This window comes from Tamandua tetradactyla, chromosome 17 (genome assembly GCF_023851605.1).
Source record: "Tamandua tetradactyla isolate mTamTet1 chromosome 17, mTamTet1.pri, whole genome shotgun sequence".
Lineage (NCBI taxonomy): Eukaryota > Metazoa > Chordata > Mammalia > Pilosa > Myrmecophagidae > Tamandua > Tamandua tetradactyla.
The window spans coordinates 45,491,934-45,517,696 of NC_135343.1; the positions used below are offsets into that span (position 1 = coordinate 45,491,934).

At 59.9% G+C, this 25,763-nt stretch overlaps 1 protein-coding gene across 3 annotated transcripts; it reads right to left on the bottom strand.

Moving 5' to 3' along the window:
* Positions 1–1,188: 1,188 nt before the first annotated feature.
* Positions 1,189–21,487, bottom strand: CYP26B1 (cytochrome P450 family 26 subfamily B member 1). Of its 3 annotated transcripts, none has more exons than XM_077134547.1 (8): positions 21,464–21,487; positions 20,934–21,015; positions 19,450–19,854; positions 15,648–15,872; positions 6,844–7,119; positions 6,501–6,656; positions 4,878–5,162; positions 1,189–4,527 (listed from the first exon to the last, which is right to left on the bottom strand). In XM_077134547.1, the coding sequence occupies exons 3-8, from the start codon at positions 19,651–19,653 to the stop codon at positions 4,135–4,137; spliced, it is 1,539 nt and encodes a 512-aa protein (XP_076990662.1). In that variant the 5' UTR covers positions 19,654–19,854; positions 20,934–21,015; positions 21,464–21,487; the 3' UTR covers positions 1,189–4,134. The 3 variants fall into 3 exon arrangements, with proteins under 3 accessions (XP_076990662.1, XP_076990663.1, XP_076990664.1); XM_077134548.1 differs by lacking the exon at positions 21,464–21,487 and adding an exon at positions 21,261–21,334; XM_077134549.1 differs by lacking the exons at positions 19,450–19,854; positions 20,934–21,015; positions 21,464–21,487 and adding an exon at positions 18,652–18,776.
* Positions 21,488–25,763: the final 4,276 nt, after the last annotated feature.

A 25,763-nucleotide genomic window follows, 5' to 3' on the forward strand; every position in this document is an offset into this window, starting at 1 on the left:
CCAGCAGGGGCCTCCCTCCTGGCGCACCCCACGGTGGGGCGGCCAGGCCCAGGCAGCCCAGGGAGCACGCTGCCTTCACCGCTGCTGCCATACAGGACATTCCACCAGCAGAGATGGTATTTACACTCTGAAAAAATACTACCTTCCCCTGGCATGTTTCCCTGCAGGAGCTGGGGTTTTCCATTGCTGCTGCTTCCTGACACTGGGAAGCCAGAGGGAGCCTCTCGGAGTGAGCCTGTGCTGAGTGGGGCAGGTGGCTGTGGTTCCCGCGCAGGTACTACCCTCTGCTTCTGTGTGGCTGTGGGTGAGTCACCATCACACCAAGACTCAGCTGTATCTTAACAGAAAGCAGAGGGAACACCCCTGCTCTCCCTCAGTCCTTGGAACCACCCCGGACGTTCTTAGTCACATCACTGGAAGCCACAACAAGATCCTTCGATCTTTCCTCACTTCTAGGCCTTTGTGACAGAGTCGGGCTGTGGAGAAGCTTCCAAAGAGTGGGATAATCAGCAGAGGAGTTAAAGGTTCCAGTTGTCAAATAAGCTCGGGGCTGCTGCAACCTGTGGCCACCCCAATGCTGCACAGCCCCTTAGAGAATAACAGAGCTCCTCCGAGGCTCAAGGCTCTGATAAGTCCTGCAATAAGAAACCTACTTAACTTTATCCCATCTCCGAAACTTATTTGATCATAGCATCTATTTTCTTATGCAACACCCTTGAGACAGGCTTTGAGAAATCCCAGTATGGAGCATGAGGCTGGAAGTCAGAACCGAATCCTGTTCCCCAGTTTGCCATGTGGCTTTGGATGTCAGTGTCCTTGCTCAACTGAACAAGATGGGCTCTGAGGACAAGTCCTTTGAGCTCTGGGTCGGCATGTACACACTGAAATGCCTGGCACAGCCACACTTGGCCAGTGAGAGCCACCTTTTGGTGGCCCCCACCCCCCAACAGCCTTCTCAGTGGCCGACCACTTACATCTCTGCCCTCCCCAGGGGAGCCTGCCCCTCTCAGGACACTGCCACAGACTTCTCTGTTTCTACCCACAGGAAACTGGGCTGGCCTCATCATACCAAGGCTTCAGGGAAGAACTCCCTAAGTGATAGCCAGACTGGATGATGTGGAAGCAAATGTTGGTAGCAGAGAGGGGCCCTTTGGTGAGGCCGAGAAGGCAGACACCAGAGAGGCAAACGAGGGTGAGTCCCCACGCTTTTATTATGGAAGCCTATAAAAAAGCCACAGCGAATATTTCCAAAATCACAAAATGCACAACATTCATTTTTTAATATGCAACATGGAATATTATATACAGATTAAAAACCACATGACAGCAAACACGGCACCAGTTTCATATATCAAAACAAAATGCACAAGTGCTTTTTCAATATTAAAACAACTGTGATAAAAACATATTAATATTTTGAACCAAGTTTACAATAGAGAAAAAACTTCATATTTTACTAAATAACAAAATTTAACAGCAAACACTTTATACTAAATATCTATTTTGAATTATAACAAAAATAGTACTTATAACAGTTTATAAAGACAGACACAAAATTATAACATTTATGAAAAAAAAAGTTTTGTGTATAAAATAATATTATAGCCATCTGGGCAGGGGCAGGGCGGGAGCCCAGACCATAAACGCCAGCGCCCGACATCAAAAGTGCTTCAATCTGGAAGCCCATGGCAGAAAGAGTTTTGTGGGGGTTTTGCTTTTTTTTAATTAGTCAAGTTACAATAGTTAGGAATGGGAAGTGAGAAAATGTCCCCCATCTAATGCTACCTCTACGGAACACACACAGACGCGCACACACGGACACGACGTCCCCCAGCTGTCTAGAGCGGAGGTGGGCGCCCTGCAGCTGCCCTCTGCCAGCCCGTCAAGAGCTTTCCTCGGTTCTCTTCTTGTTGCCTTTGAGACCCAGCAGGGCAACTACCCCCTCCTTCCCCCCTCACAGGGATCCCCCCACCGCTTCCCTCCTCTGTCCCCTCCCAGGCCGCCCACCCCAAGGCAAGGCCAGCCCCTATGCCTCACCAGGCCTGGCCAGGTGGCGTCCTGTCTGCAGTTTCTTCTGCCCCACCCCCAGACATCCGTCAGTAACAGCAGGCTCGGGGCCAGCTGCGCCAGCTCCAAGGAGAATAAACCTGGATGCTGGAGCTTCTTCCTTACTGATGAATTAATTCTGGTGCTTGGTGGAGCTCTTTTGCAAGCTTTGGTGAGCCTTTACACATTTCATCTGTTTTCCAGAATTTGGAGGGGATTGGGGGGGATTTCACCAATTTTTTGCTTCTAATTTTTCTGCCCAGTAAGGTCGGTCCAGCACTGTTTTTTAATAGTGAAAAAGCAGGAGACAAGCAGGAGAATCCGCCGCTGGGGTGGTGCCCGGCAGGGGCTGCAGAGCTGCGAGCAGGAGGGTCAGCACAGACCCCTCTTTCCTTCTGGGGGTTTTTGATTTCCTTATAAAGAGAATTAGTTACTTTTATAACATCCCCCCAAAACAGAGAAACGTGGAAAGCAGATAAAAATCTGAAAACAGAGAAAATTGCCTAGAGACTCAGCAAAGGCCCCCCACCTCCCCTGGGAGGCACCCCAAGTTGTCAACACTCCAAATGCCAGTGACAGGAGGAGTCCTTTCCCCCAGGTCATCCACTGACTGGCCAGGTTTCACACAAATCCCTTCTGACCCAATCACACATACCCGCCTCCTCGGCCAGGCCGCAGCCCCCCACCTGGACAGGCTTTGAGGAGTCTGCCTGCTGGCCTCACCTCCCCCTTGCTTTCATCTCATCCCCACCCCCCAACTGGGGCTAAGCAGACAGTGGCACAGAGGTGGGAAGGGATTTCAAGGACGCCTTTAAAGGGCTAAGGGCAAAGGGTGAGGAGCTGAGGAAGGGAAGACAGGGCCTCACTCCCCGTCAGAACAAAGAACCCGTACCCTTCCCCAGCGCCCCTGGCAGGAGCGGGGCCACCGGACAGGCCGTGGCTGAGCAGGAAATGGTGGCAGTCTCTGAATCACCACAAGATCAGGATTTTTAACAGAAAGGGGAGGGAAGCAATGGGCCATTTCCCCGTCTCCACCAGGGGACAAAATACCTAGGAGTGAGGCTCTGAGGCTAAACCCGAATCCCTCTGGCCCCTGGGGAAGCTGTTCAGCCCTAGCCCAGGTTCCCGGCAGACCAGTGGCCTCTTCCTCTTCACTCAGGTCCCGCCTGGGACAGCCGGGACAGGACGGAGGCTGGGGCGAGGCGCTGGCTCCAGGCCCCAGGATTGCTAGGATCTGGTCACACTGGTGAATAAATACAGGAAGGGGGATGGTGGCCCAGAAGCCAAGGACCTGGAGCACGCATTTAACTTAACAAGGTCTGGCTCCAGGTGCTGGGTGGGGAGGGGGGATGTCAGTGCCTGTGCCCCGGGGCCACGGGGGAGGAGGTGGGGGTGCCAGGAGAGCAGGGCCTGGGGTTCCTTGCCCCAAGGTCAGGGAGAGAAAAAGTAGCAGCAATAGGTTAATTTCAAATGTTCAAACTGGCAGAGGGGTGGGGGCCCCCCAGGGCTGGCTGCAGCCTCCGGCCCCTGCCAAGGTTGACTTGTGTTCTATCACCCTGATGCTGTTTTCAGGGTGACCATGCTCAGATGGACACCAGTCCCCCTCTAAGCCATGTGGCAGGATTGGGGGAGAAGGGGCCGAAGAGGGGGACAAAGTGGGCACACCCTCTTTTCCTTCCCTCCCGGTCTCAACCACTTGAACTCAAAAAGAGAAATGTAGGGAAGGGACCGACTGCGAGCGTCACAGGCAGACACCGCAGCACAAGCAGACTGACACTTAACACTGGAGTGGGCGGGCAGGGCCTGGCTGTCCCTCTCCCAGGAGCTAAGCTGGGAGAACTGGACAGAGGCCGAGGGAAGCAGGGGCCAGGAGGGGAGCCCCGGTTTCCAGGAAGGATGGGCCCCGCTTGGCTTTGGGTAGGGGTTGCCAGGGACAGGGAAAAGAGGAGGGCAAGGTCTGGGGGGGGGGGTGTCACTCGTCCTTCCCCGGGGTCCGCCCTCCCCCCACACACACAGGTTTCTACCTTCCACCCCACCCCGCCCCCTCCAAGCCCTCGGCCGAGCTGGACAGGCGGGAGGGGCAGAAGCTCAGACCGTGGCGCTGAGCATGGCCTCTGTCTCGGGCAGGATCTTGTTCTGGTTGGAGTCCAGGCCAAAGAACTTGACGCTGAGGCCGTCCACGGGGTGCAGGACGGGGACCAGCGTGATGCGGGGGAAGGTCCGGGTGGCCAGCTCGAAGCGGCTCGTGCTGGCCAGCTCCACCGCCAGCACCTTCAGGAAGAGCTTGGCCAGGTGCTTGCCCAGGCAGGTCCGCACGCCGCCACCGAACGGGAGGTAGTGGAAGCGGCCGTCCTTGTCCTCGCTGCGCGCCTGGCTGAAGCGGTCCGGGTCGAACAGGTTCACGTCTTTGAACACGGGTGCCGTGTCGTGGGTGTCCCGGATGCTGTACATGACGCTCCAGCCTTTGGGGATCTGGAAGCCCTAGAGGTGGGGAGCGGGGAGGGTGGTGAGAGCCGGGCCTGCCCGCCTCCCCTCCCCCCATGTAAAGCCCGCCTCCCCTCCCCCCATGTAAGGCCCGCCTCCTCCCAGAAGCACCCCGGCTGGCCCCCTGCCCCCAGCACGTTAGCCTGGGCTCTTATTTATAGCTGTCACCAGGCAACTGCGCTCGCTTGTGAAGCCAAGCACCACACCCCACAGGACCGGGTGATGGGAGCGGGTCTTTCCCGCAGACTGAACGCACCTCAGAAAGCAAGCACTGTCCCCCACTCCAGACTAAGGGGCACCCCGAGGGGAAGCCCCCACCCCCGCCTCGGCCCCGGGCCCGGCCTCACGTCGAGCTCGAAGGTCTGCAGCACGGTGCGATAGCCGCCGGAAATGGGCGTGAAGAGGCGCATGACCTCCTTGATGACGCAGTCCAGGTAGCGCAGGCTGCCCAGCGTGTCGAGGCGCAGGGTGCCCTCGCAGGGGCAGCCTCCACTGTGCAGGATGCCCTGGGCGCGCAGCTCCTCCCGCAGCTTCTCCAGCACAGCCGGGTGCTTCAGCAGCTGCATAATGAGCGAGGTGCTGGCGCTGGCCGTGGTGGCATAGGCCGCGAATATCAGCTCCAGGGTCCCGTCCTGCCGCAGCAGAGAGGGAGAGGCATGTCATTCACTTGGGGACAGCTTTGCTTTGCCCACGCCCCCTGGGCCTCCTGGGGACATCTGTGTGTGTCCAGCTGTGGACTGCACCTCCTCAGAGCGGCACTGTGGGGGCATTCAGGACCTCATGGGCCCCAGGGTCGCAGGGCCCATTCCCTGGGTGGGCAGGAAGCACAACCGCTACACCCCTGGGAATGCCCTGGGGAAGGGCACTGTTCACCCACCATTGGGTTCAGCCTGCACAGGCCTGATTAAGGTGAGTGAGCCCAGAGAAAGAAAGAATAAATCCTCCAGGCCCCAGGGGGCCAACTGTGTGCAGACAAGTGGGGACGGCATGCAGGGTCTAGGACTCAGGCCTTCTAGCTCCTGGCCCCACCTCCTTCCCCAGCTCCCAGGGAGAAAGAAACCTGGGAGGTGGTCTGGGGAGCAGGCAGGGTCCGGGGTGGGCACATCCACTAGGGCCTGGGGTGGACGGCAGGAGAAGGCTGAAGGGTGAGCACTCCAGGATTCTCTGCACATCAGGACACTTGGGCCATGGGGGCCCAATGGAAAGGCCCCAGTGGGTCTCTCCCTCTCAGCCCTGCATTTTGTGGATGCTGGGGCCAGAGTGGGAAGAAGGGACCTGGCTCTTTTACAGGCCACAGCACCATTTATAAGCCACAAAATTTCTTGTGAAATGGGAATTTTGGACCTTTCCTGACTCACCAGAAAGAAGCTGGCCCTAGAACCCAGGGAAGCAGAAACAGTGGGATGGGAGGTCTCCAGTGAACCCCTGTGAATGTGCATGCAGGTGTGTGGGTGCACGGAATCTAGGGGGGGCTGAGCTGAAATGCTGGCAGCCCACCGGGCTCAGCCACAAACATCTGGACAGATATCAGCAGGGAGAAAGTGTGAGGGGCAGCCAACTTGGAAAGGCTGGTGGGGTGGGGGGCCCCAAGAGTGTGGCTGGCCTCCCCTTTGAGCCTGAATCTGCTGAGGTGGACCCAGGACTGCTGAGAGGAGGGAATGAACTGAAATGGTTAATACTGGGTATAGGGATCAGGGAGGGGGTGAGCCAATGCCACTGACCCCGGGTTTGTTCAAAGGTTTCTGAAGGCTGATGTCTGCCTGGAGTGAGGTCAGGGCAGAGGGCAGGGGCCAGTCCCTGTGGGAACCCACTCACCCCAAGACTGGTGGGCAGTGCCTGGTTGGGGAACACACTGTCTGTGTCAGGCCCCCACCCAGCCCCACTGCCCTGAAGGAACCGAGATGGGCAGGAGTAGCACCTTTCCTCCCCCGAGGAGGCCCTGGGTGGCCTGGCCAGCCACCGCTCCTCACCTTCAGCTCCTGCATGGTCATCTCCTTGCCGTGCTCCTTGCTGCTCTCGATGAGGATGTCCAGCGCGTCTGAGTAGTCCTTGCCTTGGGTGCACTGCAGCTTCTCCCGGATTGCCTTTTCTAGCCCCTTCTGGAGGATCTGCCGGGCCTGGATGCCCTGTGGACAGGAGGGGCCGTCACCCACAGGGAAGGGGGCCCGCGGAGCACCTCCACCCCAGGTCAGGCAGCAGGTGGTGGGGGATGCTTGAGAACCTCCCATCACAGCCTCAAACCCCCTCAAGGCAGAGGCTCTGCCCCGCCCCCTCCTCTGCTGTCTGTGCCCCTTGCAGAGCCTGGGTGCTCACCCGCCGGTAGCCGCTAAAAGGCAAGTCAACAGGCAGGGAGAAGACGTTCTCCACGAACTGCTGGTAAACCTCGAAGAGGTGCCCGAGGTCCTCCTCGGGGATGCTGAAGCCCAGCAGCACCCGGATGGCCATGCGGAAAGTGAGCTTCTGTGCCTCCTGGTACACGTTGATGGCATCGGGGTGGCTGCTCCAGGCCCGCAGAGTGTCCTGGATCACCAGCTGGATCTTGGGCAGGTAGCTCTCCAGGGCCTCATGGCTGAAGATCTTGGAGAAGACCTAGAGGGCAGAGGCGTGTGGGCTGGTCAGCAGGGCTGCAGCCGGACGCCCCACCGCTGCCATCAGAGAAAATGCCGGCGCCTCATCCCCATGCAGCACCCCCTAACCAGCCAGAGGAAGCCCTTCACTATCCCACAGGTCCCCCAGGACAGTCCTTCACTGTGTCCCCAGCTCTGCACCCCCATCCTATGTCCTGTGTCTTGGGGGGAAACAGGGGAAGGGCACATCCATAAGCATTGTATTCAAACACTGGACCTGCCATCTCACTCAAAGGGTGACCTGAGCTATCAACTCCTTCCTTGACCCCAGGCCAAGTATGTGCCCCGATGACAAATTCTCAGAGACTGGGAAGTCCAGCTGCCAAAAATTTCAGGGGCGGCGCCGCTGCCCCAGCTGTGAAGGGTAGCAGAAGAGAGAGTTGAGCAGGCAGAGGCAGCCCTCTCTCCGCAGGGGCCCTATTCCTGGTTTTGATTTTTGGTGAGTGCACAGGACTCAGGACAGAAGTGCCCAGAAGATTGGGTTGGACAGGGAAGAGGCAGGAAAGCAGCTGGGTAGCTCTTCTACTCCACTGATGGGAGAATGAGACTCAGAGACTCAGAGGCCAGACTGCAAGCAGGACTGTCTGAGAAGCAAACTGTTCCCATTGCTGGGAAACATCCACTGTGCGGAAACTATGCACAGTGGTGCTATTAAAATGTGGCTCAGTCTGGAGGCAGGAGGATGCAGGCAATGGCTTTCCACCCCAAATGATCACAAAGCCCAGCAGAAGTCCTTTCAGTTCCCTGCATCTTCCATGTAGGTAGTCCCTGTTTCCGCCTCTCTTGCACTCTGCCTTCCTCATTGGCTCAGCACCTCATCCCCCTTGCCGCCCCTCCCCACCTAGGTCCCCTGCACTGGTTTTCCCGAGCTGCTGCCCACGGTGTGTAGGAGAGGGGAGGATGTTAGTTTATTTACTGACGGCCTCTGGGCCTCGCTTGTAACCCAACCACCTCCATCCCCCACAGAGTCCAGAGCAGGAGCGGGGACTGGGGGAGGAGCACCCCCCTTCCCGTGCCAAGGGAGAGGTCACCGAGGAAAGCAAAGAGGGGAAAGAGGCAAAGATTCTGCCCCCACCCCCACCGCATGCAAACCACACACACGCGCCTGCCCTCCCGCCTGCCCCCCAAATGCAACCACCGCACAAACTGTAAATGTGAGAATTTCCCCTGCAGTCAGCTCAAGGAGGAAAAGGTAACATTTTCCTGGCCTGGGCCCTGCATGGCTAATGGGAGGGCTGCTTTGCAGAAATAACAGTGCTGGCCCTTCAGTGGCCCAGCCGGGCCTTCACAATAGCACTTTCATTCCCAAATTCCCGGTGGGCAGAGGGAGGCGGGAGGGGCGGCGAGGCCTGCGCTGTTTGGGGCCGCGCCTGCCTCAAAAGGACAGCTGAAAGGGGGAGGGCAGAAGCCGCCGTCGGCAGCCCCGGGCTGGGCGACTCACTCACACCTGGCCCCGGTGTGGGGGTCCCAAGGAGTTTCCAGGGGCAACGTCAGCTGCCGCCCCCCCCAGAGGGGGATAAAGGCAGTGCTGTCTGCCCAGCCCCCACCCTGCTAGCCTCAGGATTCCAAGGTTCGGCTCCTCGGTCAAAGAGTCTTAGGGGACAGGAATGGGGACCTGGCCCCCGAGCCTGACATCAGCCAAGGTCCAGGGTGAAGAGAAAATGGTGACTGGGGGCTAAGCAGGCTCATGGGGAAAGGGGCCGGGAAGCAGAAAGTCAACTCTGCTGCCACCGGGAACATGGCAGCTGTGAGGCAGCCACCAGCCAGGGCAGAGCGGGGGACAGGGACGGGGGCAGGGGCAGGCCAGGACCATGAGAGACCTGGGGAAAAGCGGGCATGTGGAGGGGGATGGGGCCAAGGCCACAACCCCCAGAGGCCACCAAAGTCAAAGGGAGCTGGGCGCTAAGACTCAGTGGGGTGGGAGAAAGACCGGCTGGGTGCCCAGGGACCTGAGCTTTTACCCTGGGTCACCTACCACCTAACCAGGTGACGATGGCCCAGCCTCTCCCCTACTCTGAGCCAAAGTCTCCTCATCTATAAAAGGGGAGGTTGAGCCAGGTGCCCTCTGGGGGGCCGTTCAATCTTCAGAGTTCACACAGGGACATCCTCAAGGCTGCCCCTCAAAGAAGCCCAGACACCGGCCTTGCACCAGCCATCCCCAGGCCAGCGCTGCCCAGCCTCGCTCACGTGGGCCTCACAGGCTATGGTGGCCCAGGAGGGACCGGCCCAGGGTTCCCAAAGGAGGAGCACTGAGAGCACTCACCGAGCCCCGAGTTGCGGCCAGTTGGGGCCCACTGGCAGGCCGGCATTCCCTGCGCCCTCTAGTGAGGGCCGGCTGAAGTACTCCTTCTTGGGTCTGGGGCCAAGCAGAGCAGGGACAACCCAGGGGGCTGGGGGATCATAACCATCCTTGAGTGGGAAGGGGACCTGGGTAAGGCCAGCAGCTGGAATGACCCCAGAAGCCCATGACACCCTGAACCTGCAGGCCAGGCAGCAAAGGACCTCTGAAGAGAGAGCTGAAGCCATGACCCAGAGCTCTTTCCTTGTCCCAGCCTTGGACCTGCCAAGTGACTGCCAGCAGGTAACGGCCCTCCCTGGGGCTCAGGGTCCCCACTGGCTACATGAGGGGCCAAACACATGTTCTGAAGTCCATTTCCCCCTGGCTGTCCCATGATTCAGAGACCCAGAGGCCCTCTGAGTGTGCACTTCATGGAGTCCCTAAGGTGGGGAAACTACCCCACTGAGAAGCCAGACAAATGGGTAGCGGGCACTCCAGACCCCAGGGCTTCCCTCAGAGGTCACAGACTCTAGGCTCCAGTCTCCAGCTCGGCGATTCCAAGGTCTTGGGACCTCCCAGGCGCCAGGGAAACGTCAGGGCCTCATCCCTGGGCCTGTGCCCAGGGTCAGCGAGGGCACTTCCCAAAGCCTGGGCAGCCCAGAAACCACCGCCCACCACAAAGGACAGGCAGGGGTGGAGGCGCCAGCCAGGGCAGAGGGAGGCCCCAGCTGCATCAGGACAAGGTGGGTCTGGGGCAGCTGCCTGGCAGGGTCAGGACTCAGGCACACTTGGAAGGTATCTGCTGGAGTGGCTCCGAGTGAGGAGAGGAAGGGTTCCTGGCCCCCAGAGCTGACCACAGTTGTGTAACAGAAGCCAAGGGTGCTTTGTTTCCCTCTGGGGCTTCCCTTGGAATTCCCAAAATTGAGCCAAGAGCATCGGAGAAAGGTCATCGGGAAGCAGCCCCGGCTGGGGCCCAGCCCTGCCGAGGGATAGCAGGTATGGCTTCCCACCAGGGCTGGCACCTGGGCACAGCTGGGTGGAGGGTGGTGGGGAGACCTGGGAGCTCCCCAGCACTAGCCTACTGGAGCTCAGATACATGGGCCAAACAGGGTCCAGCCTTGAAGGAAGTCCTTAGACAAATACCTCCTGGGCCTCAGTTTCCCCAATAATCAGGTTTTAAGAGCCCAACCCCCTGGTTCTCTCTTCCTAGAATGGGGCCAATTCTACAATGAGGTTCTCGGGGGAACCACCAGGCATCTTGTCCAGGCTCAAATTCCCTATAATTGTTTCTATTAATTCCTTTCCACCAGCCAGGCCTCCCTCACGCCACCCCCTCTCCCTCCATAGCCCCGGAGCTGAGCCCACTGAGCCAGAAAACTCCTGCTTCTCTCCTGGTAGTTGTGGATGGACAGACAAATGGATGGGCAGCTGTGGAGTATGGGAAGAGCCAGCAAGGGGACCCACTCCCCGCAGCAGTGACTCAGACTGGGAGGAATGGAAGTGGCTGCCTGGGAGGGGTGGGGGCCTGGGCAGGCCACCCGGCCAAACCACCAGGGCCGAAGCCTACGGAGTGGAAAGAATAACACAGGGCGGGCAGCCACCAGGCAGCCGTCCACACAGGGGTGACGCCAAGGTGTGTACTTTATATTCAAGTAAGGGGGGGGCACAAGAGAGGACGTCATTTTCCCAGCCGCCTGGCCTTTCCACCGGGCCTTGACTTCACCCTGGCTGCCTCCTGAGCCAGTCCCAGGCCACCCCAGCCCTGTCCGGGCCTCTTCTGGGTTCCCACTTCTCAGCATCTGTGAGGACTGACTGCCTGCCCCCTTTGACTCCAGCTCCGCCCACCTCACCTCCAGCCCTGTACTTCTTGCTATCTCATCCACATACAGCAAAAGCTGGGCAGGGGTGCTGAGCCACAGAATCTGAAAAGATCTGTCCAGGGGCATTTATCCCCATCCAGCCAGGGCCAACCCCCCTCAGAAAGTCCAGGTCCAGAGTGGGAAGGGCCCTCCCATGGCCACCCACTGCAGAACCCGACGGCCATGCCTACCAGAGGTTCCCGGGCCCCCTTCTCTCACCATTCCAAACCACAGCAAGTCCCCTCCTGAAACGGGACCCCTCTCCAAGGTCCAAGTTTATGCTAAGGGTAAGGCCAGCTATTCCATCACTCTGGTATGTCTCGGCATTTCTCAGGCCCCTGGAGGCACACCCCCAGTCTGCTCCCAGTCAGACCTGGGGAGCCAGAATGGAGGCACAGGGCCTGAGCAGACCCCAGACAATTGTCCTCACCTCCCACCAATGCCATGTTGACTTCCTAGGCTGAGAAGACTGAGCAAGCACCATTAGCCTCACAACCTTGCACCCCTCCCTGTCCCGGGAGAAGGACACGGCAAGGAGTGAAAAAGGGAGGGGTGGCCCCCACGCCCCAGCCTGCCCACCGCCCCCCCGCCTGGCACAAGGGCAAGCAGAGGGAGGTACCCACTCCCAGGCCTGCTGGCAGCCAGCTATGGGCTGCCTCCCCCGCTGACCTTCAGAGAGATCCGGTCCAACCACCTGCCCCCTCAGCGGCCCCTGTGCCCACCCGCTGGTGCTACAGTAACTTTTAGGTGAAGGACTGCGGCTGGCAGAACTAAGGCTCTGTCCCTATGCCAGCGCTCCCAGTTAGCAGGGTGGCTGCGTCAGCCTCCCGCTTTCACGGCCGACACCGGTTGGAGCCTCTGCCCTGAGCTGAGCCTGGTGAGGTGACTGTGCAGCCAGAGACGACGGTGCACTGGCCCCAAGGGCTCCAAACCCAGGCCTGGGCTGCTGCTGCCTGGGACGCTGCAGCCATGAACCCCTGGCACTGGCTTCCCGGCTCTGGCCTCTCCCTCCAACACTAACCCCAGGATCCACGAGGTTTCTGGGAAGGATGCGGTATGCCTGGCCTGACCTCTGCTCCCACTCCAGGACGGGGCCCAAAGGCCAGGTCAGTGAGGGGAAGCGGTGGGCAGGCTGCTCCCCCACCTCCGCCACAGGCACAGAAGCCCCTATAGCCAGGGCTCTGAGTTGAGGGGGCATGAAACCCACTCCTCGGGTCTCCTAAGTCTAGGCTCCAAGGCTAAGAGCATCCCCTGGATGCCCTCTCTGTTCCCAGTGCCTGGTGTGCCCTAAAGCTGCAGGCCTCTTAGGAGAAGAGGGCTGGTCCTGTCTCCAAAGAAAAAGAAGAAATGCCCAATCCTGGGTGGGGGGCTGAGCCAGAGCAGAAAAGCAGAGATGGGGAGAGGTGGCCTCCTGAGGACAGGAGGCAGGGACAGAACCACGCGCTGGTAGAGTGACCTTGGGCATCTGAGGATTCCAATACTAACTATTTCCATCTCTGTGGTTCTACAAACCTTCCCCTGCCCCCTCTTGCCAACCAAACTCTATTCTTCACACAAAGAACAGTCTTGCTCCCCAACAATCAGAAGCAGCTAAACAGGTGGGCCCCAGGGGAGGGGGGAGACTGTACCGGAGGGAGAAGGGAGTGTGAGGCACTGGCTATGGGGACTCAGGCTTGGCTTCCAGGAATGACCCTGTTAGACTAGATGAGAGTTTCTGGACCTTCTTGCTAGCACCCCTAGCCCTCCTGTCCCTAGACCACCAGGGCAGCTGGGGCAGACACGTGGAGTGCAGCTATGGTTGTGAAGAGCCCCCTCCCAGCACATCTGGTCAGACCTCCTAGAGCAGGGGTGGGCCACCAGCCCCAATGGAAACAGTGACGCTCCTAGTTTCCCGCATGGGGCCCCACTTCCTGCACGGACATCCTAAGCAGGCCAGGGTCTAGCCCAGCAGCCAGCTCTCCAACCGGTGTGGGCTAGGTGTGGCAGTGTGAGTAGTGCGGGGCAGACCCCACCCTGGCCAGGCTGGATCCACTGGGCGTGGGTCATGCAGACTGGCCATTCTCTGAGGATGAACATGCATATTTGCAGACAGTGCCCCCTGAATATTTTCTTATCTCTCCAGTTAGTATTTAAACTTCCTGAGGACAGGGACCAAGTTTCTCATGTCTTTTGTTTGTGCCTAACCGAAGACCTTTCATGTAGGTCAGTAAACTTAGGTTTATGGAACATCGATTAGGGAGATTTGGGGAGAAGGATCCTTTTGTCCAGCTGACTACCCATTTACCATATGACCAGACATGGATCACACAGCAAGCACACAGCCAGTACACCAAGAGGGCCCCCGGCATTTGGGTCCCAAACCTTTCTCAAGAGGCTTCTGGCTGGTACCCATCCTCAAGGAGCTAGAGGATGAAGGTGCTGTGAAAAGAGGATGACTCCCAATTCCTTGTCTGTGGTCCTGGGTTTCTGCCCCTCCTCCGTCCTCCCCTTTGTATTCCTCCAGCAGGGTTCATCTGTGGTATCTCCTTCCTCTTCCCTTCCACCCACAATGGATAATCTAGGCTACAACATTGGAGCTTTCCAGGCAGGCCCTACTTGTCTGTCTCTGCAGTCAGGCCTGGAAGCACAGGTAACAGCCTCCCCCCTAGGGTCTGACACTCCAGTCTGGACCAAGCCTCCTTCTCCCTGCCGGTCCCGCCCCACCCCACCCCACCCTAGCTTCTGGCAATCCCAGGTGGGCGGGCCTGAGTAGAGGCAGCTTGGTGGCCCAGAAACAGCTCTTCCCCTGGCTGCTTGTTCTACCCTGCCCTGTCTTGTCTTTGCTTCCTGACCTGGTTTTGATCACTCAACCTCTCTGACCCTCCGTGAAAAGGATGTGGTAACATTCTTCTTCCTACTGAGGTTTCTATAAGGAAGAAATGAGGAAGCAGCCATAGCCCTTGGCATGGGGCTCCTGAGTCTTGGGCCCATGCTGGATTTCTCAATCTTTGGAATTGGCTTTTATGGGAGTAACAAAGACAGAAAGAACCGTCCCACTTGTTTGAAAAGCCTCCTTTCCAGAGCATACAGCCCCCTCAGAGCATCCCCTCCAATACCTTCCCTATTTGCCCCCAAGGGCAGTAACCGCTTCCTGCCCTGAGCGAGGCCAATGAAAGAGATGACTTGGGGAGCCTGAAATGTCTGCTTTACAGGGCATCCTGTGTGTCTGTTTACAGGCAGACAAATCCCCTCCATTTGATTTTCCCTTCTCCTTTTTGTCTGCCATGGAGATTTACCCTTAACACAGGTAGCTCAGAAGATATCAAACACAATAGGAGGCGTTGGGTAAGCTGCACAATTCCCTACATACTCAGCAAGACCACCTCACAACCAGACTTCTGGCAGATGGGGGCTCCCCACAGTCGACCCCTTCCCTCTCACAGTCCCTAGCCCCTCTTCCAGATCAGAGGCTGCCTTTCCCTTTCCTTTAGACGAGTCCTCTGACCCAATGGAAAAAACGGAGAGAGAGGAGAGTAGCGTCGCCCCGCTTCTGCCCGCTGGAAGGCGGGAGGCCGGCGCCCCGCCCGCCGCCGCCGGCTCAGCTTTCGGGTTACTGCAGTTCAAACAGCACGTGCAGCCCGCGCTCGGCGGGAGGGGGCGGGAGGCGGGCTCCGTGCGCCGCCTGGCCTTCTCCCGCGCCTCTTGCAGTCGCTCGGGAAATCCACAGGATAAACACCCACTTTCTCTTCCTCTTTATGTGGGGGAGGGTCTCCTTTGATCCTCCGCCCGCGCCTCGCCTGCTCGCCCACTCATCGCCCAGCGCCGGGCCGATGGGCGCAGCGGTCGGGGTTTCTCCCACCCCTCCCAGGCCAGGCCGGCCAGCCGCGGGTCGCCAGGTGCCCCAGGCCTCCATGGCCGCCCGCGGCGGCCTATTAAGTCGCCTGAAACCACCTGTGGCGCGAAGGCCAGGTCTGCCCTCAGAATGACTCAGTCCAGTCCCGAGAATTCCCAGCGGGAAACGGGGGAACAAGGTGGGTGCTGGCCACTAGCCCACCTCATTTACCGGTCCCAGCTCTGCCTTGCGCAGCGAGGACACATGTTGGACGCAAAGGTCCCGCATTCCCAGGCTCTGGTGAAATGACCCCTCGAACAGCCCACCATGGGGCCGACCGGGAGAAGGCCTGTGAAGGCTCCAGATTGGAGCTTGCAGCCTTCTACGCAGGGAACTGCGGGGTCCTGGATCACGGCGAGGATATGGGGGTGCGGATTCGGGTGGCACGGTCCCCCGGACTGCGTGAGCTCCTGACCACGAGAGGTATGCGTGGAAGAGGAGGGCTACTGCGCAGTCGCCAGGCTCCTGCCCCGAGCCCTTACCTTGCGCTTGTTGCGGTGGATGTCCCCGATGGAGTTGGCCACCGTGTTGGGGCCCAGCAGCATGCGCGTGCTGCGCGGCCATTCGGTGCTCACGAGGTGGTGCTCGCCCATCAGGATCTTGCGTACGTTCTCCGCGCCCGTCACCCGGATCAGCGGCCGCCCCAGCAAGTGCGTCTTGAACACGTTGCCATACTTCTCCCGCCGCGACGACTGGAAGCCGGATCCCTGTGGAAGTCAAAGGGGAGACGTCTCTCAGGTCGCACATCGCCAGACAGGACGTACCCGAGGTCCGGCCTCGAGGCCCCGCGGGAGAGGGCTGTGGGTCCCCATTGCCGGGATCCGTTCACCTGCCTCCACCCCCCGCCCCCCATGCACGCGCACAGGTTTTATTTTTCATAGTGCATTCCAGAGCTGGGAGGTAGGGCCTGGAGGATCATAACTGATGCAAGGGGACGGGAGGCCCAGGGACACTACGCGGGACCCTGATTTTTTGTAGTGACTTGCGGGAGGTAAGGGGGATCCCGGGCAGCTGAACCAAAAGCTACAGTCTCCGCCCCCCTCCACCTCTCCCCCCCCACACCCCCAGCCTCGCGCGCCGGAGCCTCTCAGAATAACTATTTCCAGGCTCCAAGCCACGGGCTGGCGAGACCCCGCGGGGTGGACGCGGGCCAAAGATTATTTATAGCGGAAAGCGGTCCGTGCCCCGGAGGCGGCCACTGCAGGGTGGGGGCTGGGGGTTTCCTTAGGTCTCCGGTGTGGGCTGCGAAGGGACTCCGCGGCCCTCTGAGGGCTCCGCAGGGCGGGGTCACGGGCCGCGAGGTGCGATTTTCCGAGCGCCCTGGGCTCTGGAAATAACTGAGGAGCAGTTTCGTCGCCGCCCTGAGTTTGGAGCCGGCGCGCGGAGGAAGGCGCTCCCCGCGGGGCGAGGAGGGGCCGGGCGGGGCGGGGCGGGAGGCGCAGGTAACCGGATCCCCCGCGGCGGCGCGAGGCGAAGCTGCCGAGGCCCCGGGCCGGCTCCGGCGTTCACAGGCGCTGGCGGAGCGCGGCCCCGCGCGGGGACCGGAAACCGAGGGGACCTCCGAGGGGCGGGGGCAGGGGCGTTCCGTTCACTTTTGACGTCGGCGCTCACCACCCCATCCCACTTTAACCCTTCTTCTGCCAGGGTGGCCCTGGGCGGTGGGGTGGGGGCGTCGGAGAGGAGGGCGCCACCTGTCCGGCCGCCCCCACCAGCCCGCCAACCGACGTGCGGACGCGGGCTCCAGACCTCCGGGGTCACGCACCTCCGAGGGGACAGCTCGACTCGCGTCTTTCCCAGGCTGGTCCCCCTTCCTCCCTTTCCTTTCTTCCACGGAAAACTATTCTCCGGCTAGATGTGTACACACCCCGGCACCGCCGAAAAGTGACTCTGCAGAAGCCGGAGCCCTAATCACTTTTCCACATGCGCCTTGGGCCCCGGCTCGCGACAGGGAGCGAGCCGGGGGCGCCTGCGCCGCCGGGAGGGGGGCGCCCCCACTCCTCGGCTGGCGGGTGGAGGAGAACTCCCCCACCGTGCCGCCTTTCTAGACCGCGTCTACCCCTTTAAGAGAAATCGAGGCGGGAGGGGGGTGCGGCAGAAGTGGGGGGGGGGTGATGAGGAGGGGGTTCCCTCCCTCCGTCTGCTGCCACCCGTCTCCCTCGCTCTGTCTTCCTCTTCGTCTCTCCTCTCCTTCTTTTTCTCTGTTTTTCTTTTCTTTGGTCACAAAACTTGGGTTGTGAATTTTACCGAGGTCGCCGCCGCCTCGGCCCCCCCAACCCCGCCTCTGATCTGCCTAACTATAATTAAAGTGCGTTTTTTGTGGCATTAATAAAGAGTTATTTGTCCGCCGTTTCCACGGCCTTCACAAAGAGGACTTTCATAGGGGCGGCCGCTTGGGCCGCGAGTCCAATTTATACAAAAATGTTGTATTTTTAGCCCTGGGCTCTGTTTAGATGGCGCTCGGTGGAAACGGAGAGCCCTTGGAGGTCTCCCCGTAAAATCTGATAAATGACTCCAAAAAAATAAGGCTGGGATTCAGTGGGCTCCTATTAACCCTTTCTGCACTCCTCTACACACACAGACACACGCACGCACACAGACACCTTTCCCTCCCTCCGCAGGGTCTAGGGCTCCGCGGAGGACGGATGGGGAAGCGCAGGCCTGCTACCCACTCCCTAGGTTTTGGGCCAGGTGGACGCAGAGCCCCAGGGGGCTTGTGGGATTCGAAGAAAAGGTCAGGGAGACACTGGGCAGGCAGGGAAAGGTCAGGGAACGCGGATGGGAGGGGCGGTGTCAGACCGCGGATTCCGCAGATTGGCTCTAACGAAACAGGAACCGTTGCCCTTGTGAGTTATTTCCTAAATTCTCGGCCAAAAGCCTAGACCACCGCTGCAGTTAACCTTCTAAGTGTGGCGGCATGTAAAAGGCTCAGGGGACTCCTTTGCGCAGGGTGGCCCGATTGGTAGACGGGAACCCCACCCCCTTGCACCGACAACCCTGAAAAGAGATGGGTCGACTTCGGGACCTGGGAGGATCACAGGGCAGGGGAGCCCCGTGACCCCCTCCCCACCCTCGCTTGGCTGTCACTCGGCCCGCGGCGGGGCGGGGTGCGTGTACGCGCCAACTGCACGCGTCTGTTAATTTCCAGCCACGCTTTCGCGCGTCCGAACCCACCGGTCCCGGCGGATGCGCTCACCTTCCGCCGCACCTCTCCCGTGCCCGGGTTCGCTGCTTCCAGACATCCTTTCCCTAAACCCCACCAGCCTCCGCCGGACAGATACGCGTGCGCGCGCGCGCGCGCGTACACACACACACACACACACACACACACACACACACACACACACACGGCTCCCGCGGTTACCCCGGAGGCGTCCCACCGCCACCGCCACCAACACCCCCCCCCAAAAGCTGGTGTGTATCAAATTGCAAAAGCGATTGTCTAGCACTTGACGAGGTTAATTCCAGGTTAATCTCCCCATTACCTACCTGGCTCTGGTCCCCCACGCGTCCCAACCCCATTATCACCAGCAGTGTGGGGTTTTGCGGCGTCTAACAACAAACACACCCGTATTCTCTCTCTATATCTCACACCTCTCCCAGGTTAACTCCCTGGCTAAACTGTCCCCACCCGGTAAGTAAATAGACCCTTTTCCACGAAAGCCAAGAGCTCTCGGGTCTCTGGCTTCTCATTTTCCTTGAGTTACCTCCTACCTCCCCCACCACAACACACACACACACACACACACACACACACACACACGCTTGGTCCGAGGGCCAGGACAGTTTTACCTGGCGCAACCGACTACGCCACGGGAACGCAGCCCAGGATGCCGGGGACTCCCCAACTCAGTTCCCCGCTGTCAGCGACACCGTCGAAGCCGAGGGAACCGACGGCAACAGGGGCCTGGAGCGGGAGGGTGGCGTGGACGACCCAGGGACCCGACGCTCCCTCGGGTTCGCGCTGCACCTGAAGCCCCCACGGCGCGCTCCGCACACCCCTGCTTGGTCGCCCGCGGCGGGAGAAAGTCACTCTTGGGAGGCCCCTTCTGTCTGGGAATCCCTCGTGTCGGTCCCCTAAACCCGCTCCCGCCGCACCAGTGGGCTCGGAACCACGCCGCGGGCGGGCCGGGGAAGCCCCGCGGAGCCGGCAGAGAGGAGGGAAGGGGCGGGGCGGGGAGCAGTGCCTTCGGGCTCCCGGCGTCCCTGCGCCGGCCCGCGCGTCTTGGTCAGCCCGGCGCCGGCGGCTAGCGGACCCTGAGAGCCGCGGAGCGAGCGCGCCCTTACCTGGAGCAGCCAGTGGCCGGTCTCTCCGATGAGCGGGAAGCCCATGGAGCCCTTGGGGATGGGCAGTTTGCAGCTCTTGTCGCGGGTGGCAGCCCAGCGTAACTGCCACAGCTGCTGCGACACGGCCAGCAGTAGCGTCACCGACACCAGGCACGCGGCGAGGGTGGCCAGCGCCGACACCAGCTCCAAGCCCTCAAAGAGCATGTTGGCGGCTGCTCGGGGGATTGGCTGTGCCGGCCGCGGCGGGGGAGGGGAGAGCAGGCGGGAGGGGACCGGAGCGGCGGGGGAGGGGAGGCTGCGGCCGGGGGTCCTGGCACCTCAAGCCGAAACCGAGAAGGAGGAAGGGGCCGAGGAAAGGGGACTGGAGGTTGCGAGGGGAGCGGAGAAAGGGAGGGGGGGAAATGCCTAAAAGAAGAGAGAAGAGACACAAGGCGACTCGGAGTGTAACTTTGTTTGTTTGTTTGTTTGTTTGTTCCTTTATAGCGGGCTTAGTGGCTGCTCTAGGGATGGGGAGATGAGGCCGTGAATCAAGCTGGTGGATGAGCTCTCCCCGCAATCATCACACTCGGAAAACTTTGGAAAACTTTGCCCAGCGGGAGCCACGCTCGTAAGCCCCTTCCCCTGCTGGGGCGGGGGGGGGGGGGAGGTAGAAGGGACAGAGAGCTAGCGGAGAGAAAGTGCAATCGGTTTGTCAAAAGCTTTCCCCCAGATTCCTAAGTGGAAAAAAAAAAATCCTGAGTCCCCAAATTCCAACGAACCCAGGAACTTTGGGGGCGAGGGAGAAGGCTCTCCAGCCGAGGAGATGGAGAGGCCGCAGCCCAGCGTCCCCGGGCGGCCACGGGCGGCGCGCCCGAGCCGGGGAGCCGCCGCTGCACCCGTGGGGCGGGCGCGGCGGGCGCGGCGGCGCGGCGGGCGCAGCGACCCGAGTGCGAGTGCGAAGCCGGCGAGCCGCGGCCGGGACGGGACGCGGCCGGCGACAGAGCCCCAGGCGGGCGCTGGGGCGGCGGCAGCGGCGGCGGCAGCAGCGGCGGCGGCGGGCGGGCGGGAGGGGCGAGGCGGGGTGGGGTTGGGGGAGGAGGTGGAAAACCCGAGCTGGGCTATTGTATCAATTAAGGAAAGGCTGGCCGTCCCGGGACGAGGTCTCTGGTCTCTGGAGTTGCTGCTGGGGGAAGAAAATGGGGAAGGGGGAAAAAAAGGTGGGGAAGGAAGGCAAAAGGAATGGAAGAGGGGAAAAAAGCAGGAGGCCGGGTTTCAGGGCTGGTGGTTTTAAAAGCTCTCAATGAGAGAGAATTCGAGTAAAAGCCAGGCGATGCGTGTGTTTATATAGAGGCGGGAGGCTGCGCCGTGGGCGCTCCGCCAGCCCACCCCCACCGCCCCGCGCGCACAAAGCCGGAGGCGTGGTGAGAGGCCGGGCCCGCGGCCGGAGCGTGTGAGCGCTGCCGCCTCCCGCCCCGCCCGCCGCCCGCCGCCCGCCCGGGACCCACTTGTAGCCGCTGCCGCAGGATCAAACTCAGTTCACCTCTCGCCTCTTCTTCCTTCTCGCCGGCGTCTCGCTGAGCCCTGCACCTACAGACGGACGAGATGAGACACACGCGCGCGCGCGCGCGCATACACACACACACACACACACACACACACACACACACACACACACACACGGGTGCACACTCACACAGTGCCCGCTTGGCTGCTAGGCTACCTTCCTCCCTCTTTGCCTCCCTCCAGGCTCCCCGGTCCCCTCTTCGTGCTCCGGGCTGTCCCGCCGGGGCCGTCGCACCCGCGGCCGAGGTCCGGGCGAAAACCCCCCGAACCTGTATCTAGGGTCCCGAAGTCCCATCCCGGGGAACCTCGTCGGTTCCGATCTCCCTCGATCCTCTCGTTCGCCTCTCCCAATTCCCCAACCCCTCAGCCTGAGTCCTCCATCCCTGGTCTCTGCACCTCAAAATCCCGGGGTGCCGATGTCCCGCTCCCACCCCCTTACCCTTACAAGACCCCGAGGTTCGCTCCCACTCACTCCCAGTCGGCGTCCGGGCCAGCTGACGCTGCAGCCGCTTCTCTCGGGCACCTCCAGCCCCCCTTCTCCCTCTCCCCCCCAACTTTGGAGCCTGTGTCCGCACCCCCGCAGCACCGGTGCATCCCGGATGCTGGTCTCGACAAGTGTCCCGTTTTGGGGACAAACGCCGCGGCCCCGGCACTCGGAGGCGGGAGGAGACGGGCACAAACGTTCCCGATAAACATGTGTCTCTGATACAGATGAGTAAATAAACACACCGGGTGAGCGCGGCCACCTTCTCAGCGCCCGCCGCCAAGGGCCCCGCGCGTGCCTGTGCGAGGTGAGCGTGTGGCTCGCGGCCGCACCTGTGTGTGTGTGTGTGTGTGTGTGCGTGCGTGCGTGTGTGTGCTCCGGGGTCTGCCCACGCCCATGGAGCTGTATGGTGTGTCTGCGGGTTTGTGTGTTGTCCCCGGAGCCGTGTGCTTGTCTGTGCGTCCATGTGTGTCATCTGGAGAGCCCTGTGTGTCTGTAATACACGGAGCTATGCGTTCCAGTCCTGACATCTGTCTAGCAGTGCCCGGCGCTCCCCCTCCTCTTCTGTCCTGTCCCCCCTTTCCTTCGTCTGTGTTTCACCCTCACACTCCCAGAGCAGAAGACTGATTGATATCCCACCTTCACTTTAGTGTGGCGTGTGTGTAAACGAAACTAGACTCCCCTTTTAACACCTCCCCTACACCCTATACGATTTATATCTTAGAGTTCACTAGAAGAGAATGTGTATACGCGTCTAAAGTGCGCACATATGTGCTGTGTGAGCGCTTCCGAGGTTGCTGTGGCCGCCGAAGATTTAGAGGCTGGGCTCTGGTTCCCTGCGCCGGGGCCTCTTGCTCTCACTCTCTGCCCTGGAACCCCACCTGGTGGACAGCTGTAGTACTACAGATTCAGGGGGAAACAATCCCTGACAACCCCTCCCCCAAGTCCTTTTCTAGAGAAAAATTAGCTTTGAAGGGCCTCTCAAAGGGTTCCGCTCCTGCCCCAGTGTCCTGGGACTGCTGCGCCAGGTGGCTCTGGTTCCAGATGCTCACAAAGTTCCTGCCTGAACCACTGTGGCCCCAGAAATAGAGAACTGGAAAGCACCTTCCCAGCCAGAAGATTTCACAGGACAGTCACATGTGGACTGGGCACTCGGGAGTGACAAGGCCAGCCCCTTCCCACTACCCAGCTGGAGAGGGAGCTCCGGAAGGATGGGACTGGAGGAGTTTGTGGAAGTCCTGCTGTTTGAATCTAGTCTGAAACCCCACTCCCACCCCACCCCAACATGGCACTTGCCCTGAGGTGGTGAAATGGGCAAGACAACCCTGGGGAACCCCCCTGTGAAGACATCCATCTCTGAAAGGATGGACACACACACTAACACAGCCTTCTAGAGATGCGAGCAGATGCCCTGGCAAGCATGCACACACAGACACGTCCACATAGCCAGAGAATCACTGCACACAGAATTATGCAACACTTGCACCCAGCCACCAACCTCAGGTCCACAAGAGGTGTCTGCTCTGCAGAGGTCAAAGCCCCAGAAATCCCTCCTCACTCCAGTCGCCATCCCCACGCCACCCCCTCCCTCTCCAGGGAAGACTTTGGTGCATTTTCTTCCTCCATCTCCCAGCCTCTCCTCCTGTGCAGGTGGAGGGTGGGTGTTGGGAGGGGGCACAGGGAAGAAATTCTGAGTCCTTCTCATCGCTCAGCTGCCAAGTGGGGCCCAGGGGAATGTCCATGGGGACAGCACAGCCCCCCGTCAACAGTGCCTGGATCTCCTAATTGAAACCATCTCTCTGCTCAAACCCCAAGGAGTTACATAGAGAAGCCAGCAAGCCGTAGGATTATCATTCTCTGAAACCTCATTCAGTTCCCCGGAGGGTGGAGGCTGGGCCGCGGGGCAGGCCCGCTGGGGGGATAGGCCAGGACAAGGAAGGGTCAACAACCATCTCCACCAGTCAGATTCCATCAGAGGAAATTCTTTCACCCTCCACAGGTGGACTTTGGACCCTGGGACCAGACCAAGGCATGGTCCAGACGTCAGTCTGACCCATCACCCTGACCTAAGAGAGAACCCTAAACCTAATTCCAGACCGCTCCTTGATTCTGGTCCCTGATGTGAGACTAAACCGTGGCCGTACCAAGCATCGCTCAACCCCATACTTGGCCCCAGAGCTGGGGCCCAGCTCGGCCCCTGAGGCTCTGGGAGTAGGAGTGGGGCTGGGAGCAGAATGCTTATTGCATTTGGACCTGTAGAAGGACGTACCTCTCCCTTGGTGAGAACCCCTCTCCTGCCACTAGCTAACCGGAGCCACTGCGGACCCCCTCCCGCAGAGCCCTTTCCTATGGGCCCCAGGCTCACCTCAAGGCGTCATCCATTGCCTGGGGTAGTCTGTAAGCCAGGGCTCAGGGTTTGCTTCATCCCTCCCTCTAGCCCTTCAGGCACTTTGAAATACGCCAGAACAGACCAGGGTAGGAGGGGAAGGCTGAGGCCTGGGTTCTGCCCTGAGTTCTGTGTAGGTGAATTTGCCGTGCTTGGCGCGAGGGGATGGAGAGCATGGAGAGCAGGCCTCCGGTGCTCCTGGAATATGCAGACACTGGGCGGAGGTGCGCCCACTGACCTTTCTTCCCTGGCTCAGAGAACACCCCTCGGAAAGGGCAGAGCGGCCTGATGTCCTGTGTTCACCCCGGCACAAGCTCCCAGGAGTGCTGTCGCTTCTGAGTTTTCTGTGCCCAAGGGAAGTGACCCATCGCACCTTTCCCGGGCACAGTCCCGTACGGCCAACACATCTCTTCCACAGCTAATATTTTATTTGGTCTCTAAAGTAGCCCCTGGGAGATAATGCCATTTTTAGATATTTAATTTGCATATTACTTTTAGAACTGATGAGAAAACTGAATCCCAGAGCCCTCCCTCCCCTCCCCACTGCAGTGCCTGTTCCTTTTTGCCACCAAACACACATCTCCATCACAATCCCCCCCCAGACATGCGGTTCTACCCCATGGCCGCTCCCAGCATTAACGTCCATGCTGACAACAAGAGGGAGTTGTCGATTTTATATAATTTTGACCCTGAATTTTTTAAACAGATGCTTATTTACTTTCCCTAAACCCCTCTGCTTTCTTCAACCAGAGCCAAAGGGAGAGGGAAAAAGCCCCAGATAAAGATGGGGTGGCCACTTGATCCTACTAGCCAGAGTGTCCAGAGAGCTAAGGGCCCAGGAAGCAGAGGTCAGGAAGTTGGGCTGGGTTTTCAGGGACCCACAGGGCAGGCACAGAGCTCTGCCCAGTCTAGCCTGGTGAATGAAGCTCGAAGTTTCACTTCAGAGGGTGCCGTCTGCTCATAGCCCTGTGCTGCCTCGCTGGCACTGAGGAGCCTCTGGAAAACAGAGCTCTCAGCAACTGCTCGTTGCCCCAGGACCCGGGGCTGGTCCCCACCTCAGCCCGAGGCCTCTTCAGTGCACTGCCCCACGCAGTGACCGGGTCTGTTGCCTAGAAAATTACAAGTCCGGCGGGGAAGCACCATTCTCTTTCCTTCTGAGCAGCTCCGAGGAGAGGGCCCAACGTGGGCCAGCAGCTCCTGACCTCCAGCACCCCTTGGTCTCCAGCACTGGGGCAGAAACTGCTACTCCAGCTGAGAAAGAGAACCACTGTGGCCCCAGGTCCCAGCCTGCGACCCGCATATTCCTCCTGAGCCCCTCTGCCTCCCCTCCACGCCCTCCCTGGCCTTAGGGCGGTGTAGAGGACACTCCCTCACTGTGCCTTGGCGATTCCCACAGGGCCTGGGACCCCTACTGTTCTGTTGGGGAGGCGCCGTGGGGGACCGAACCCCACTGGTTTGGCTTAGAAATCACTACCAAGCCATTAATTCTGTCCTAGAGCCCACAGGGGGTGAAACTCTCCTTCTTTCCCTCCCTCCTTGTAGCTTCGGGGGCTGTTGAAAGCATCTACCCACCCCTTCAAAATCGCCGCCTGCCAGAAACCCACCCAGTCCACCCACCTCTGTGGAGACGCCATCCTGCTATTTGCGACGCTGCCGAGGCGGAGCTGGATTCCGGGTTCTGTGTACTGATTCTTTACAGGTCTCCTTCTTCTTCTTTGTCCCTTAATGTGACTTGCTCACTCCCCACCCCCAGGTATCCTCTTGTCAGTTCTTCAGATTTTCTTTTTTTTTTTTTTTTGAGTTTGGTTTTATAGATACCAACCCTTGTCCAAGCGTCTCTACCTGGCAGTGCCCGATGTGGGCACAGTCCACCCGCCTGCTCCAAGCCCCTCAGAGACAAGC

Excerpts from the sequence above, each read along its gene's own strand:
- CYP26B1 (XM_077134547.1), bottom strand. The coding sequence starts at position 19,653 with ATGCTCTTTGAGGGCTTGGAGCTGGTGTCGGCGCTGGCCACCCTCGCC. Across the intron at positions 5,163-6,500 it reads TGACCATGCAGGAGCTGAAG|GACGGGACCCTGGAGCTGAT; the intron begins GTGAGGAGCGGT and ends CTGCTGCGGCAG. Across the intron at positions 4,528-4,877 it reads TGCAGACCTTCGAGCTCGAC|GGCTTCCAGATCCCCAAAGG; the intron begins GTGAGGCCGGGC and ends CCCCACCTCTAG.